This window comes from Anser cygnoides, chromosome 12, assembly GCF_040182565.1.
Source record: "Anser cygnoides isolate HZ-2024a breed goose chromosome 12, Taihu_goose_T2T_genome, whole genome shotgun sequence".
NCBI lineage: Eukaryota > Metazoa > Chordata > Aves > Anseriformes > Anatidae > Anser > Anser cygnoides.
In genome coordinates this window covers 9,690,290-9,706,268 of record NC_089884.1, presented here as the reverse complement: position 1 = coordinate 9,706,268, position 15,979 = coordinate 9,690,290, and the positions used below count along the sequence as shown (strand labels likewise).

General features: G+C 41.8%; 1 protein-coding gene and 1 long non-coding RNA gene across 2 annotated transcripts; one reads left to right on the top strand and one right to left on the bottom strand.

Annotated features, from left to right (window-relative positions):
- Nucleotides 1–664: 664 nt before the first annotated feature.
- Nucleotides 665–15,683, bottom strand: CMTM3 (CKLF like MARVEL transmembrane domain containing 3). Its single transcript, XM_048069001.2, has 5 exons — nucleotides 15,487–15,683; nucleotides 7,046–7,201; nucleotides 5,196–5,291; nucleotides 3,833–3,950; nucleotides 665–2,572 (listed from the first exon to the last, which is right to left on the bottom strand). Exons 1-5 carry the CDS (start codon nucleotides 15,598–15,600, stop codon nucleotides 2,544–2,546), a joined length of 513 nt encoding a protein of 170 aa, XP_047924958.1. The 5' UTR covers nucleotides 15,601–15,683; the 3' UTR covers nucleotides 665–2,543.
- On the top strand, nucleotides 7,199–15,491 carry LOC106033313 (uncharacterized). Its single transcript, XR_010834349.1, has 4 exons — nucleotides 7,199–8,135; nucleotides 8,958–9,017; nucleotides 11,034–11,118; nucleotides 13,801–15,491. It is a non-coding gene; the product is annotated as an uncharacterized lncRNA (long non-coding RNA).
- Nucleotides 15,684–15,979: the final 296 nt, after the last annotated feature.

The following is a 15,979-nucleotide window of genomic DNA, read 5'->3' as shown; positions in this document are numbered from 1 at the left end:
AATACATAAAATGAAAGCACAAGTATTACCTGGTCAAAATGAACATTGAAATCACTGTTTTCTTTTTTTTCTTTTTTTCAGGATAATCGAAGCTAAAATGAAAATTTTTGAGTACATCTAAATTTTGTTTTACCCTCTGACCATTCAGAGTAATAAATAATAATAATAAAGTTGTCTGAATCAGAGTAATAAATAATAATAATAGAGTTGTCTGAACAGGCTATTCAATACATGCCTGATAAAGTAGTCCCGAAGCAACTAACGGGAAAGTTTGCCTCTTCTGTTGATTTTGTATATTCTGATATGAAAATGTAACTTAAAATCTGTTGGTTTTCTAGTGATAAGGTATCTCTGAAGGGTAAACCTGAAGGGAATGTTATTTACCATGTTACTGGTTGCCAAGTAAGCTCAGTGTATCTCTGATGTCTACTAAATGTGCTAAAACTAATGCTTGGTTTATTTTTTTTTTTATAGTAGAGAAGTTGTTTCTCCTCGCAAGACGTGTAACCATGTGTAATTGGTCTCCGGGTGCTGGCTCTGTGCTATCAGCTTCTTCCCCAGCATGTGGAGTCCTTTGTGTTGGAGTTCCCCGAAACACCGTTATTCCTGCTGGTCAGAGGCAAGGCAGTAAAATGAGATGTTAAAATAAGTAAAGAAAGCCCAAATTTCTATTAAAAGAGGTTTAATCCAATATGGTTACTAAATATTAACCATGTACTAGTTTCCAGCTGTGACATGCAGTACATTTAAAAAAATATATATGTACAAAACAATTGAATATAAAAATGAGCCCAGGTCCCCTGACGTCACAGTGAGTGTCAGTAAAACACGACAATAGAGAGGAAAGAAATATGGGATTTCATACAGGAAAAGGTCCAAAGAACTCCTTCTCAGAAAAGCTAAGAGTATTTATCACATTTGGAAGCAAACATTTGTTTTGCTTTTATTCCTTCAGTGGTCTGGAAACAGGAGTTGTAGAAGCTGCCTGTCAGACATCTCTGAATCTGGCCAGCACCTTCCCAAGCACCAGCTCGCTGTTAGGTACCGTGCTTTTGCCTGTTAGCAGCCAGCTGCTAGCAGGGAATTGGAACCCAAGCGGTCATTTTGTTCCAAATGAAATCTGCCTTTATTGTTCTAGCTCTGTTTTTCATTTACTCTGTTAGTACCATCTGCTCTCATTTTAATTATTTTTGTTAAAGCCACCTGTTCTGGTGCTATATTAATCTTTTTAATGTATACAGGTTTCTTTGTAATAGACCTGATGCCATGTATGAGAAGCATGCCATGCTTTTTCCAAGTAATACATGTTTACATGTGGACGCACATTTCAAGGTAGGCTGTGCTACCCAAGAAAACATGAACTCATGGAAATTCAGAAGGTTTTTCCCTCAAAATATTAGATCAAGAGATAAATTGCCCTTTCAGAGGATGGTAGGGGAAGGGGAGAGGGAGGGCTAGGAAAACAAATTTCGTTGCAGATGTTCTTTAGTTTGGAGGTTGACTTCTTTGCCTCTTCACAGGGGGAAGGAAATGTTGCCCTCAGGGGCACAGGTATCCTGAGTTTTTCAGATAGTTTTGTGAGCCAGCAGACCAACTGCAGTGCTACTTCTCATTTGAGAACCAGTATTCGCAACACAGAGCATGAGATCAAACAGGGCTATCTTGCACACCGATATTTGCAGGCTTTGATGAGCAGATAGTGTTGTTGGATGGTATTTGGCAAGCCTTCTTTACCAGTATGTCCAAACGTGTACGAGGGCTTGCATGCAAATGGTGGGAAGGGGAGAGTACGTTGATGCCTCTTCTGTTCTACCTCGTATCTTTGGTGAAATTGCAGAAGACAGGAATGTGACCCCATCCAGGCAGCTTCAAAAGTGATAGTGAACGCTTGATGTGCCAGCTAACGTGAGGCACAATTACACTTTGAGTTTTGTTCTTGTTGCAGATTTCCAGTTGTCATTTCTTGTCAGAGATAGGCAGTAGATATTAATGTATTGAAACCAATACGTTGACTATAATCAATGCCTTGATATGGTTGAGATAGTGGAATGCTCAGACTTTAGATAAAGAAATATTACTAGTTAATCAAGAAAAATATAAATGAGAGGCATTCTGGGCCTCTCTTCTTTGGCACAGCAAGAAGTATTAAAGCTATAAGTGTTAAAGACTTGGAATTAAGAAAGCATATTAAAAGCTCTGCTATAAGTTTCAAATACTATGTTCTCATTTACTCAGTACATTGTAGTGCTGAGTAATGAGGGGAAATGGAGAACTGCGGCGTTTTGTTTGGATACAGACCTCTGTAACAGGTTGAAATCCTGTAGAATCTGTACTGTAAATCCTTATTTCTCAGAGTGTTTAATGGCATTGGGAATAGCATCCTTTTCCACATCACTGCTGTATGCTTTGGTGATTCCATGAACAGTGAAGTGGAAAGAGGATATCAAGGCTGAATTAAGGGAGACGTTTCAATTGGCAGTGCATTCAGCAGAGAGGAAGGTGCTTGATCATCTTCCCTTCACGCTTCGTTGGTGTTTGGCTTTTCAGTCTGAGTCAGAATCAGAGTCCTCATCTGAAATTAATAATAATAATAAAAAAAAAACCCACAACCAAACAAAAGATCAGCATAATGAAAACATAAACTGGAAGCTGCAGCAGCTTTAGCTCTTGCTGAGAGAGACCTACTGCTTCTCTGTGGGTGCCTGCTTTGAAGGTTGTGGCATATTTAGGAGGAAGCTTTTAAAATGACAGTGCTTGCTAACCTGGTAGAGCCTGAATTAGTATTTCACAGGACCTGTGAAATGCTGCTGAGAGGCACTTAGACAGTGGCAACAGAGATAACGGTTCCAATGAAAGAAGTCACAAAGATATTGTTAGCATGACCACCAAGAGGAAGTCTGCTTAAGATGTGCTTCCTGTACTAGAATATTGCTCATTGCTGTGGGTCACGGTTATGCACTGCCAGTTAAACGGATCTGAAAGCCAGAACCTTTAGGGCATTAAGAAATCCCTATAGGCCTATAGAGATACATTTGCCCAAGCTTGAGACTGGGCTTGCAAGAAGCAAGAGATTCCTGGTCTCTGCAGTTGAGTCACAGCATGAATGTGGGTTTTTGTGCTGGAGGAGCAGTGCTGCTGGGCAGAGCTCTTTCTTGCTCACATCACTAACACAAAGCTGCATGACTACCTGTTTGTAAGTTGATATGTTTCTCTCTCCATCTCTAGGCAAATGACCCAATATTTAGCCTAATTTTATACCCTAATCACCTGATTTTGTTCTGAGGTAATTTCAGTTTGTGGGAATGAAAGTTCTTGTCTTTCTAACAGTCTGTTTCCTGTGATCTGTTCACTTACATCTTTCCTTAGTCTCTTTGGCCTAAAGCTTAGAAGCACTTAACAGTCTACTAAAATATCTGGAAATGACTGTTAGCTTTACTGTGTACCTTCTGGGATAAGTTGTGATGATAAAGAGAAAAGAGCTTTTTGGACAATTAAACTAAGACATTTTGATGGGAGGGGAAAAATGTCTGCTGCACAGTAACTTCTACAGTTGGATTTAGGGAACTTTCAAAGGTAGATGGCACAAAACTGTGAGAAACTAAACTTCAAATTCTTGGCTTGCTAGTATCCTTATAAATAATTAAAATTCCAGTTCTTACGTTTTAAGACTGAGGAGCTTCATAATTCAGCCTGCTCAAGGCATAGAAAATTCAGGTAGCCAAGAATGGAAACTCTTTTTACTGTCTGAGTGCTCTTGCTCTCATATGAGGGTGAATAGAGAAGGAAGTCTCATGTTATGTGCTGTATGACCAACACGGGGAATTTTACCTACCTTCTGACTTGCGCTCTTCAGGGGACTCAGAACTGCCTTGCTTGAGGAAAGTAACCAGGTCATTAAACGTTATGTAGAAATCAATAGCATACACTATTGTGGCTATAAATCCAAATACCTAAAAATAGCAAAATAATATTATCCTTAACAACAGTTCATGTCTATCAATGACAAACCAGAATAAGCTTAAGTGACCAAAGAAAATTTCTTGAGGAAAACTTGGGCTTGATTTTGGCTTGCCCCACTCTAAAAAGATGGGGAAGGGAAAAGCCCTGTGACTGGCTGGCATCAACTAACTAGAGAGCTATTTTGGGAGCCTGAGCAGTGATCCCTGCAGTTGCTCTGTCAGGTGTGTCCTTAGCCCTTCCCTGGGCTACATCCCTCTCTGGCTCCGTGTGTGTTCTGAGTATCCTGTGCCAGGTACCACAGGAGAATGTAACCTACACTGCCACTGTCCCAGGGCATCTCTTTACTACTGCCAAATCACCTCAGTTTCCCTAGAAATAGTTTTTGTTTTGTTTTTTGTTTTTTTTTTTTTACTTATTTGCAAAGAGACACATGTCTATTGCAGCATGAATTGGGTTGAGATAAAATGATTCTGGAGTTACCTATTCAGTATCAAAGCAGCAGCTATGGTAAATACTGTGTTGCACTGTTCCATGTCTAAACAGTGAAAAAATTACAACAAGATCTTTGTTGTGAAATTGTGTATGACCTGGGATTGTTTGGTAAAGATGGGTGGCTAACAGTTCTGGGTATTGTTCTTCCCTGTCTTCTAATGTCTTCATGCAAATTTTATTTATGATGTATAAATTATTGATGCCAAGAGTCAAGTTGCAAATGTAGAGGCTGTATCTTATTTCTGAACAGAAAATGCTGACAACGAAGGCTCTTGCCTGGACAGTCCATATCCTGGAGGGTAAAATGACACTGCTCTTGTTTCAACTCATCCAAGTAAAATTAAGCAGTAGAGGCACAAGGTTGAAATTACTTAATTTGGATCATCCTTAGCAGTTACATGTATTATTATTATTATTTCCTCTTCATTCAAGTATTTTTTTCAGGAACAGATAAGTTTTATGTTCATATTACAGTTGGTAAAATTAAAAAGCAGAATAGGTGCCTTCCCAAAGTAGTACAATTAACTTTGAGCAGCAGTGTTTTGATGAAAACAGCTATTCGTTGATTCAAAACCTGTTTTTCTAAATAACTGGCCATTTCTTCCTTGCTTTAGGCAAATTCTTTACTTAGTTAATTGAAGAAGCTTCTACTACTTGCAGTGGGGTCAAAATTTAGTTGTGTCTGATGCATGTGCATATGCAATTCACCAAAATACTTAACTGAGAAGCTCACATCTACTTACTCCTGCTGCTTTAGATGCTCCATCGTTGTATTTTGAGACAGCAGCGATTGAAATGGCGAAGTAGATAACAGCAGCGGTGACACAGCGCAAGAAATCCTGTAAGATAAGCCATCTTGCATTGTCAGATCAGTCACGTAATTTCAAAATACAAACTCTTCTAAGAATCGCTTCAAAAATTATAAATGTTTGGTGTTGCCTGGTGCCAAAAGTTTGGACTTGCCTGGTGCTGAAGTGTGAATACAGCATGGTATTTGTAGCAGATGAGTTGTTCATCTGGGAAAGATTTTTAAATGAAAGATGACTGAAATCTTAGCATTAGCTTCTGCTCCTACACATGTTGGTATAATGCCTCCCTTTATTGCACTTAGACCTTTCTTCAAGGGCTATCTTTCTGTGACATTTCACACGAGGCATTGCAAGGGCTAATAGAAGAATCATTTGAAATGCCTTAAAAAGTTTCACTTGTAAGCAGAACTGCAGTACCAAGTGCTCTGCAGGTGTACCACTGCCTATGGGAAGAAGGCAAGATGAAAACTGCACAAGTGTGTGCTTGCTTCTGTACAGAATTAGCCCTGTCTGTAGGAACTCCTCATTCAGGACATAAACACTTGTAGTGTTAAAACTATCATTTATATTAATATGTATACCTGGGACTCCTGCAGCTAGCCTGAAGTGAACGTACTGATTTTTATCATAGAAATATGTGCTGCTGTAGCTCTGCAGGGCAAGGGCCATGCCCTCTAATACAAGCAGCGATGTGCTGGAGCAGCCGTATCTGTGAACTGTGTATTAAATGAAGAACTGTGATTCCTAGGGCATGTGTAAATCACGTGAGTGGAAGAATGGTATCTTGACCTCTGTTCACAATTAGATCTTCTGCCTTTTCAGAACAGATGGATGGATAAGATACCGTCTCAAAAGACAAATTCTACAAGAAACTTGATTCCTCTGGAGTCAGACTGAGGTCAGTTATCTACATTCTGTGGCTGGAGTATATTACCGTAATGGATTTAATAAACATAAATGCTTTTTTGTCGTAGTTCTGGATGGTGAAATTGAGATAACCATCTGAAAAGCATGCAAACTTTTGTAGTCAGTCACTGCTATTGTTTTATCTACCAAAGGCCTTGCTAATGCTCCTTTCATACATTGAGAGCTCCCATTCAAATCTCACCAGGGTGAACTTGTGCTAGACTGTATCAAAAGAGAACCCAAATCGATTGGATTAGTGTGGTTTTTTTTAAGTGTGTGTACTGCTAGATAGATGTTCCCTTAATAATGTATGTTTGAAGCAACAGAGACATCCAGCGGTCATTGAGCAGTAATTACTTGCAACTGCAAACCGGAAAACTCCCTAATGAGTAGGCAGTGACTGTGTGTGTGAGCCTCTGCCAAAAAGAGCTGCAGGGCATCCCCACTTAACAAACGTAGTTATCCGTTTGCATGTGAGTATGACTGCAACTGAACAGCATTTACCTGAGAATTTTCAAACATTTTAGTGAAGTAGATGCATTACAACAGAGCGTGCCTCAGTTTCTGCATTTTTAAGGGTGGCAACATTGGTCAGGCTGATATTGGCTGCTTTTGAAAATTAACTGCTAAACCATTTGCCCAGAATCAGGCATAAATTCTGTGCTCTAGTAAAACTGTGTTTTGTGTCAACACCTAGAAAGTATATAGTAGAGCAGAGTTTAAAGAATGCTTTGGGACCTTTTGAATGAGAGATAATATGGACATAGGTCGTGTAAGAAGGTAAAATTGTTAGCAGTCAGCCTAAACTCCAGTACAGTCCCTTTTCTGATGTTCTACTGTACAATTAAATTTGTGCTTATATTTCACATTTCACTTACCGTCAAAGGCCAGTAGAGTCCTTTAAACTTCTCATTAAGTTTAGAGGCATAGGCAAAAAAAAGAAACAACGCCAGCAGAAATTCTAGGAGTGGTGCCATCATGAAAGAGGCAGCTGAAGACGCAATATAGCAGATAAAGATGATAAATGACAGCACCTACAGTAAAAGGGAAACACTAGTTATTCGCATGGAAAAGCCTCAGGCAGCTGAACAGCTTTGAAGTGTTACTCTGCTGGTGATGGCATATCTTGCTTCCCACTTTTCTTGCACCAAATGAATATTCTTGTTTGTTGAGGAATAAATCTAATGTCATTTATTTCAGTGTATGTAAAATTAACTTTCCAGACAGCTTGATGCATTTGCACCTATCTGAGTCAATAATTTGCTCTGGATTTTAAGCAACTCTGATAATATAATTCTTAAAATAGAGTGGAACATTGCCAAGCAAACAGAGCTTTAAGCTTTCAACTATGACAGTTCTCATTTGAAACACAAATCTTAGTTCAGATAGCCCAAAGTAACTTAGCGTTTATAATCTTCTTAGAGTTGAAAGAAAGTAAGTCTTCTGTTGATGGATAGAGAAGAGCTGAGAATTAGTTACGTGATTTCTGTACATCTCTGGTTCTAGTTCCCCAGTGTAAACAACTGTCTAGCTAGCATATTAAATAAATGCACTTAGAGAAAGTGTTTTTATTATGTGCTAATTTACACCTGAGCTGCTGTACTCCACCTTTCCTCTTGGTGGCAAATTTCTGCCCTGGGTGCTCAGATATGGTTTTGGTCATCATAGCAGTAGACACTGTTTGAGTATTAGATTAGCAGAACTTTCTCAACTTTAATTCTAAATCGGGAATTTAGAATTCTCACTCATCTAATCCTAAAAATAGACATATTTCTCCCCTACATGGTACCTCTGAGGGCTTTGGGACCTTGGGACTTTTGGGTTCTCAAAAAGCACAAATGTTTGGACAGAGATGATCAGTGCATTTCCCTCATTAAATTTCATAACTATGGCTTTATTTGATTGTTGCTAGTGTGTGTTCCTGTGAACCACCTGTACTTCAATAAATACCTTCATTACATTTGAAAGGTAAGGCATTAATTGCTCCTATGAGAGATCAGTCAACCCTCATGTACATGCATCAAAAGAGCCCATTTACGTACAGTGGGCAAATAAGCAGTTCAATCCTATTGAAATGATTTGTTAATTTGATAAATTAACAAGCCTTTATTCTAAATTCTGTAAAAGCAGTCAGTTCTTGACCAGGACCATAGCAACTGGAGTATATTGTTTTGATCCATTAGGACTGGGTGGTGAATTTGAAAGGATATGACATTTCAGAAAGATACTGTATTTATCTTAAAAATGCCTCTCTGCAGTTCTTGTTTCATTAAGTTGTAGAAAGATGGTTCTATTTATTATATAGAGTTCATTTCCACATTGAGGGCTGTTGTCTGTTAATATTTATCCTATTTGTTGTTATTTATCTTACTATTATTTGCTATTGCTTGAATAACCTCTTTGCAGGCTTTTCCAGAGTTTTCATATAGTGGGAGGGAACTCATTTGATGTATCTTATCCTCTATGTTATTTTATTTCTGTGAATGAAAAGTAATACATATTGTTTGAACAGAAGATGGATGTAACAGAACTTGAGAACTGATAGGAGGAGAGAGGACTTCTTCCTCCTTCTTGTCATACTGCCCATCCCTTCCCACCAACCAAGGAATGAGAACAGAAATAACTTGACTTCAGTTTTGTGAATCTGGTTCACCCACGTTTGTGGAACATAATTTAGACTTGGTTTCAAGTTTTCTAGGTTCAAAAAAATCGCTATGTAGATAGGACATTTCTTTCATGTTTATCCTGGTGTTTAAAAAAAATATCTCCCTTTTTTTTTTCTGGCTAAAGGAAAGTGTGTGATGGCTGTGATCCAGAGACAGAGAAATACTCAGGGATGAACAGCAGCAGGTACGTTCAGGGTAGGTCCAACCAAGGAAAACCCTTCCAACATGAGAAAGTTAGACCTGACCTACACTTCGCAGATCCCTTATGAGAGAATTAAATGTATTAAATGTTAAATAATACATCATATGACAGCAGTGAGGGGAGGTAAAGAGGCAAATTTCAGATCTGTAAGTTGATGAAGCACAGCAGAGATGACTTTGATCTCGGTTCCATTTGATACAGTAACTCCTGTGCTGCCTTTAAACCGTGAAAAAAGTTTTCTGTCAGAAGTATTAATTATTAGGTAAAATGAAGGGCCTTTCTGTTCTCTTAAGATCAGCCGTATGGTAATCTGTGTAATTTGAGGTTCCCATGTTCTTCCCCTCACCCCGATGGCCCTGAGCAGGTCTGCAGCAGTTGGAAGCACTCTACAGCAGGGCCTTAGGTGCTGCAGCACAGCTCAGGACACAAACCACATTTCATGTCAAGAGCACGCCAAGTGGACTTTTCCTGTTCCTCTGTGCTGGTGTGATGACAGTATTCCTGTTTGGGTTAAAAATAAGCTGCTGAACAGATGAAAGGATCAGCCTGAGCGTTATGGTTTTCTAATTTGGTCCCATCCAGAGAAGATGGCATCTGGAGAAGTATTAGTTGTTTATTATAAAATCTAGTCAACTGGCTAGTTACTTGCTCACACAAATCCCTTAGTTCTTGATAGAGCAATCTCCTCCTGCCTGTTCCTTAACCCTGATGCATGGTAATCGTACTCCCAGCTCAACCACCAAAATGACTGCTGGTTGGGGTCCAGCCACTCAGAGCTTTCCATGCCTTACCCTACTCGTCAGCATCCTATCGTGCACAGGAAGGACATGTCAGGGCTGGATTGAAAACCCTTGAATTGCAAGAGTTCCCTTGATTTCAGCAGTTATTGATGATAATAGTAAAAGGGAAAGAATCCAACACAAAGAGTGATAATTGCTCCTCTACTCATTCCTTATTTTAGAGGTGTTCAGAGCCTGAAAAGGTCTGAGGAGCGTTTTATTTACTAGCATGTAAGCGAAATACCCACCCACAAAATAGTGGATCAGCTTTTGAAAATGAAGGTTTGATAGACAGTATTTTTAGATGTTAGAGCCTTCAAGGAGGTGAGGCTGGAAGGCACTCAGAGGGAAGCAGCAAGGCTTGGGAAGAAAATTTGAAACAAGAGGAAGGGGGTGCCTGATGGCTCTGTCAGGTGGTGGCTGCTGTGCTGCAACTTGTTCTTTGGCTTTCTTGCTTTGTTTGTCTGGTGGTTATGTCAGAGCCCTGACATGGATATTAATGCCAGATCTGCTCTGTAACTTGGGGACAGTTCTGCATAATACAAGAGCACACAAAGCTGTCAGCTTTTGACTGTGTTTCTCATTTCTCTTCTTGTAGAGCTCATTTCCCCTTCTGATGGGTGGAGTGAATGGACTCCCTGAGCAGTATCCTAACAATATTATTATCTAAGACTATTTTTTCTGTTTTCTGAAATATAAAAGTGACTAGGTAACTTGTTATCATCTGACCTTTTAATTGCAGTGCTAGTAAGTGAAGGAGTTGATACAATCTGAAAACTTGATAATTTTAAAATACACTTCTCTTCCCCCAGTAAAAACACTGATGGGCCAGTTTGTACCCAGAAATCACGAACACATATTTATTTACTTCTCCAGATTTCAAGTCTTTGAGACAAATATCTAGCAAACTGAAAGTTGCTCTAAAATGACTATATCAAAGTAACCTTCAGAATGTAGCCTGACCCCTCTAAAGACTGTCAAATGATCACACTTGCTTCACACTTTTCTTTTTTAAACTGAAGTTGCACTTTTAAACATTCATTTCAGAGAGGTCATTTTTCTAACAGCTCTATGTCTGCTAAAAAAAGAGAGGAAGTTTGTGAGGCTCAATGCAGTTGCAAGTTTATTTCTAGCACTTTCAGACTCTGAAAGCACTGCTGCTTTGGGGGGTGAGAAAGGAGGAGTATTTTATCAATTGCGTTAATTTGTATTTACACAGGGGTTTTTCTTTTGCTCCTGGAATTACATCCTTGTGATTGATAGCAGTTCAGGAGTCTGAGTTGTTCCTGCCCTCCTGCTGAAAGGTTAGTGTGATCCTTGCCACTTTTGCTGTGGAGGAATATTTAGAGGCAAAAAGCTCTTGTTCAGCAAAAGACAGAACAAGATCCTTTCATGCTCTGGCAGTGGTATGAATATAAAAAGTCTTGTCGAAAGAAGAGGCTCAGTTTTTCACTAAGCACCTTTTTTTGTGGGAATGTACCCAGTTAATTAAAAATATAATTAAATATTACTTTTTAAAAAAGGAACTCTGGGTATTGTATTTGACACCGTAAACTTCTCCCATGCAATATTTACTTAATAGTGTATTTCTGGGCTTCTTAAACCGGCCAGACAGTATGAAGGCTATACTTTATTGCATAACCAGCTTTCAACGTAAGGTATAAAATAAAATTACTTAGTGCGATTAAAGCAACGTGCTCCTTAAGGGAAGACTGCTGAAGTGCTGAGGTCAGAGGCAGGATGTGAAGGCGTTTGTCTCCCCTGTGCATGGAGAACAGACCCACTCCAGCCCATGGGGGATGACACGGATGCCAGGAAACAGCTTACATCATTGTACACAACTACACACGCCCTGCTGTACTTCACTTGCTGCTCTGCGTGGCCAGATGTGTGCTGCTCATTTCCCCCTCCACAGAAAAGAACAGGTTTGCTTAAATAGTTTAAAAAGTGACTAGTAGTGATGTCTTTTGGACAACTGTGTATTTTGTTATCTCTGTCTCTGCTAGTGAACAATATCTTAGGGGTCTCTACTGTTGGGTTACTTCATGTTCCTTGTGGAGTCACCTTGGTTCTTGGTCCACCCAGAGTTAGCGGCAGGGGTTGCCTGGCTACAGACCCAGAGAAAGTCACAGGGCTTGTCTTCAAGGGAGGCTTTACACAGAGCAGCTGGAAATTTCAGTTATGAAGTACAGTTCAGAGAAGACTGAAAAGATAAGAGAAGACAGACAGGAAAATGAGAAAAAAACAGATAAAACAATTTCTACATCCTTTGTGTTGTCACAAAGGTGACAAAGGACAACCTTATGTAGTCATATTTTTATTACACAATTTGTAATGCCATTGCATACCGGCTTCTGGGTTATGAGCATGGCTGTTCAATGGTTCCAACACGAGACAGAGGGAACTGGAAAATAGGCCTCTTGTGGAGGAGGTGAGCAGGTGAGCATGGATGATGTGTTGGCCCTCAAGATGGCAACTTGAATATTTAGGAAGAATGAACAGCTTAAAATGAGTTTTAAAGTATATAGAAGATATGGTATGGGGAGAAATTAGAAAGGAAAATAAAATTAACCTTGTCAGAGAGAGAGTGGTGATTAGAAAGCAGTGGAACCAGACAGCATAAGCAGGATCAGGAGAGAGACAGCAAAGCTTATATACGTATTTGATGTTGCTGCTCCTTTGTGGCTACGTAGCTATCCCAGATGGGATAAAAAATTCATAAGGTAGGAAGATCAAAAGGCAAAGGAGCAGGGGGAAAAACAACTTCCTTCTCTGAATAAAATTTGAGATGATAATTAAGCTTCTAGCTGTAATTAGTTTCATCACCAGCATAACTTGTTCTAGAGGAAGTGCCAGAATACCCAGATTTGGTAGCCCACAGAGCAGCTGACATGCTGACATCAAAGACTGGATGCTGACAGTGTTTGGGTGCTCTTTCACTTCATAGAAGAACGTGCGCAAATGTTATTTTAAGAACATTTTTAAAATGTTTTTTAAAAGCCGGCTCTGGCAGTTTCCTTCCCTCTGAGCTCCGCAGTCCTGCCCGGCAGGCTCCGTTTCGGAGCTCCGTGCAGCTCTCCTCCGGGACGTCCCAGAGCTCGTGGTACCAGTGCTGCGCATGTGGCAGGCTGTGAGGCTAATTCCGTTTCCTTGGCTGTGTTCTGTGAAGGCTGGGGGCTTGCTTTCTCCAAGAAAGGCCACATTGTCTTCTGTGTCTACCAAGACCTCAGACGATGCAAATTAAGGAGTGGTTGAATGTGGCAGTTGTCTGAATTCATGAAGTCTGTCAGTCTGCTCTAATTTATGACAGCTGAACTGATCGTATGTCAGCCAGGTCTATTGGACAAAACAAGACAATTTAAGGAGTTACTGCCACCAAGTGCGCTAGCAGCAAGGTCATTGGGCTGAAGGAATTTGCTGAAGCCCAATTCTGTTCCTTTGCAGCCATAGACTGAAAAGAAGTATAGCCATCTACCCCAGATATATTTGCAAGTTGCTTCTTTGCTTTGGTGGTATGATACTTTTCAGAATATGATGGTTTGTTTTTTTGATGTTGAAACAAAATTATTTGGCATTTTCAGTAGCTGAACAAAGAACCTCTGAACTACCTGCAGGGGTGCTAATATTTGCATGACCTTAATGACTGAGAAATAAAGTGCATTTCTTGTGACTTGCCAAGCTGCTGAATAATGACAGAGAGATTCAGTAGCAATAATGAGAAACCCATTTTTTTCTGAATAAAAGATGCTGTTCAAAATCTGCATCCCATGAATACAATGTACATGCATTTATGCAGGACCTCGCCCAACCCTAGTACTGTCAAAGAGGAGGAATCAGACATTTAATGCAACAAATGGAAAGCTAAAGCTGAAACGCAGATTTAAACTATGATAGATTTAACTTGGACTCATCTTCAAATATCTGGCGCTTTATTTCTTTAATTGTATACAGACTGGATTTTTTTCAGGGGTCTGCGTTGTTTTCAGGGATTTCTTCTGGCAAAGCTGATGGTACTGGAGAGAAACTACTGCTGCCTCCCCTCTGCCAAGAAATGTCATCCTAAACATGTGGGCTGGCCTGCAAGGAGCTTGCAGAAAGCTTACACTGCAGCTTCGACAGATGGATCTTAGAGCTGCTTTCAGCCCGCCAAACCCTCAGGAAGCCCTAAATGGCCTTACAAAGGATAAATCCCTATTGTTTCAGGACACAGCAGTTTTTATTACTTTGAAGAGGCATAATCAGTACTTCTCTCTGTCAACAGAAGGGTAAGTCTGATCCCATGACCAGAACAGTATTCCTCAAATATGTCACCAATCAGAAATGTTAAAAAGCCAGGCACCCTGGAAGTCGTCATTTGCTGGCTGTGAGGTTGTATGAGGAATTCCAGTACATGTCATAGTGCGTAACAAAAATAGGTGCCAAAGGAGCAAAGTTGGTTGGGCTTTGGTATCATCTAAATGTGTTTCTTGTCAGCTACAGATGCTGTATGAATAGGGAGCAGGGGTACGTGGAGTTTTAAGGCTTCCTAGCAGAGCTAACATGCCCCGTGACTTGTGGCTACCCAGCCCCAGGCGTGGATTCCCCACCGCAGAAATCGCCCTCACTTCCTGAACGAGCAGGGTCCTCTCAACGCCAGTCCTACAGAGCCAGGCTGCTTCCCCTCGCTGCCTGCCCCAGGACTGTGCCCACAGACCAAAGGTTCACAGGAGCCGATGGGGAAGGGCTGCCTGGCCCCTTGCCATCACCCATCACTGTCGGTACTGTGCAGTGTAGGGCAGCCAGGAGCCCGCCCGTGCTGCTGGCCCTTTCCTTTCTCTTGTTTGAATTGCCTTATTTTCTTCTCTGGGCTAGCGCAGTGGATAGCCACAGACATGTTACAGATCTTAAACATACTGATTGCTGGTTTGGGCGGTCTTGGTGTTTGGCTACCTGCTGTCAAAACTGCTAATCTCCTGCTAAAATTACAGAAAACTTCGTGTTTGGAAATTGAGAAGTATAAATGATGCTAAAAGTCATTTCAATCACTTAACTGTCAGTTTAACCTTTGGTTTCTAAATACCCACTACCCTTGTGGGTACATTCCCTCTTTGCCTGCTGGCTGAGAACTGTTCATCTGTCGGGCTTTCTGCTATTTTCCTTGCTGGTGTAACACTTGAAGACCTTTACAGGCAAAGGCCTGCAATTACTGCCAGCCCAGACCTCAGAGCTTGACCCTAAGGAAAACCATAGCATAGTTCTAGGGGAGCAGTTTTTCCACAGCAAGTTTGTTCTTTATTATTCGGTATGTTAATAGTAAATGACTCCCTTGGGGTGAGCCACTGTGTCCTCCTGGGTGATCAGGGACAAACAGGGCTTTGGGGGAGCTCAGCACCGAAGCCTAGAGCCTGTGATCCCCTGCAGAAGGGCACTCATTAATTACTGAGTTAGATCCGCACCAGGCGGCGCAGGCTGCCCTGTGCCCCGTGCTAGCACCAGCAGTTACCGCACGTACCCGGGCACTGTGGCGCCTGGGTGCACCGTGCAAATGGGTCAGAATGAGATAAAAACCGCAGAGGGTGCTGCTCCGGCCCCTCTCCCAGTTCCCCAGCGGGCTCTGCCTGCAGCGGGGCCGCAGCCCCCCGCAGGCTGCAGCCCCCCCCCCCGGCCCTTGCCGCCTCCCCCCCGGCCCTTACCGACTCGGCGAGCAGCAGCTGCCCCTTGCGGGAGCCGAGGAACTCCCGCGGCGGCAGGAGCGAGCGCAGCCCCGGCGGGGCGGCGGCCTCGGCCCCCGGCTCGGGCTCCTCCATGGCTGCGGCGGCCGCGGGCTGGCGAGGAGGAGCGCGGGCGGCTCGGTCTGGTGCCTCTTTTTTTTTTTTTTTTTTGAAGGAGGGAAGCGGAAATCGTGACAATGCGGAAACGTGAAAAAAAAAAAAAGTTTCAGCATCCCCAAATCTGAGGGGTGGGGGCCCCCGGGGCGGGGGGGCGGCGCGGCGGCTGCGGGAGGGAGCCCGAGGGGGCAGCGTCCCCCTCAGCACCTCGGCTGCCCCTCAGCACCTCATCCCTCAGCACCTTGTCCCCCCCGCCTTCACCTCCCCCCTGCACTCCTGATGTTTTTACTCCTGCGCTGGGTGACCCAGGCGGCCTCTTCCTCCAGCTTGGTACCTCAAGTGCTCAGCTGCAAGTTCC

Bases quoted from the DNA above. Each gene is read 5' to 3' on its own strand.
- CMTM3 (XM_048069001.2), bottom strand. From the start codon at position 15,600: ATGGAGGAGCCCGAGCCGGGGGCCGAGGCCGCCGCCCCGCCGGGGCTG. The intron at 7,202-15,486 runs GTAAGGGCCGGG...CTTTTACTGTAG, and splicing joins AGCTGCTGCTCGCCGAGTCG to GTGCTGTCATTTATCATCTT. The intron at 2,573-3,832 runs GTAGGTAAAATT...TATTAATTTCAG, and splicing joins TGAAGAGCGCAAGTCAGAAG to ATGAGGACTCTGATTCTGAC.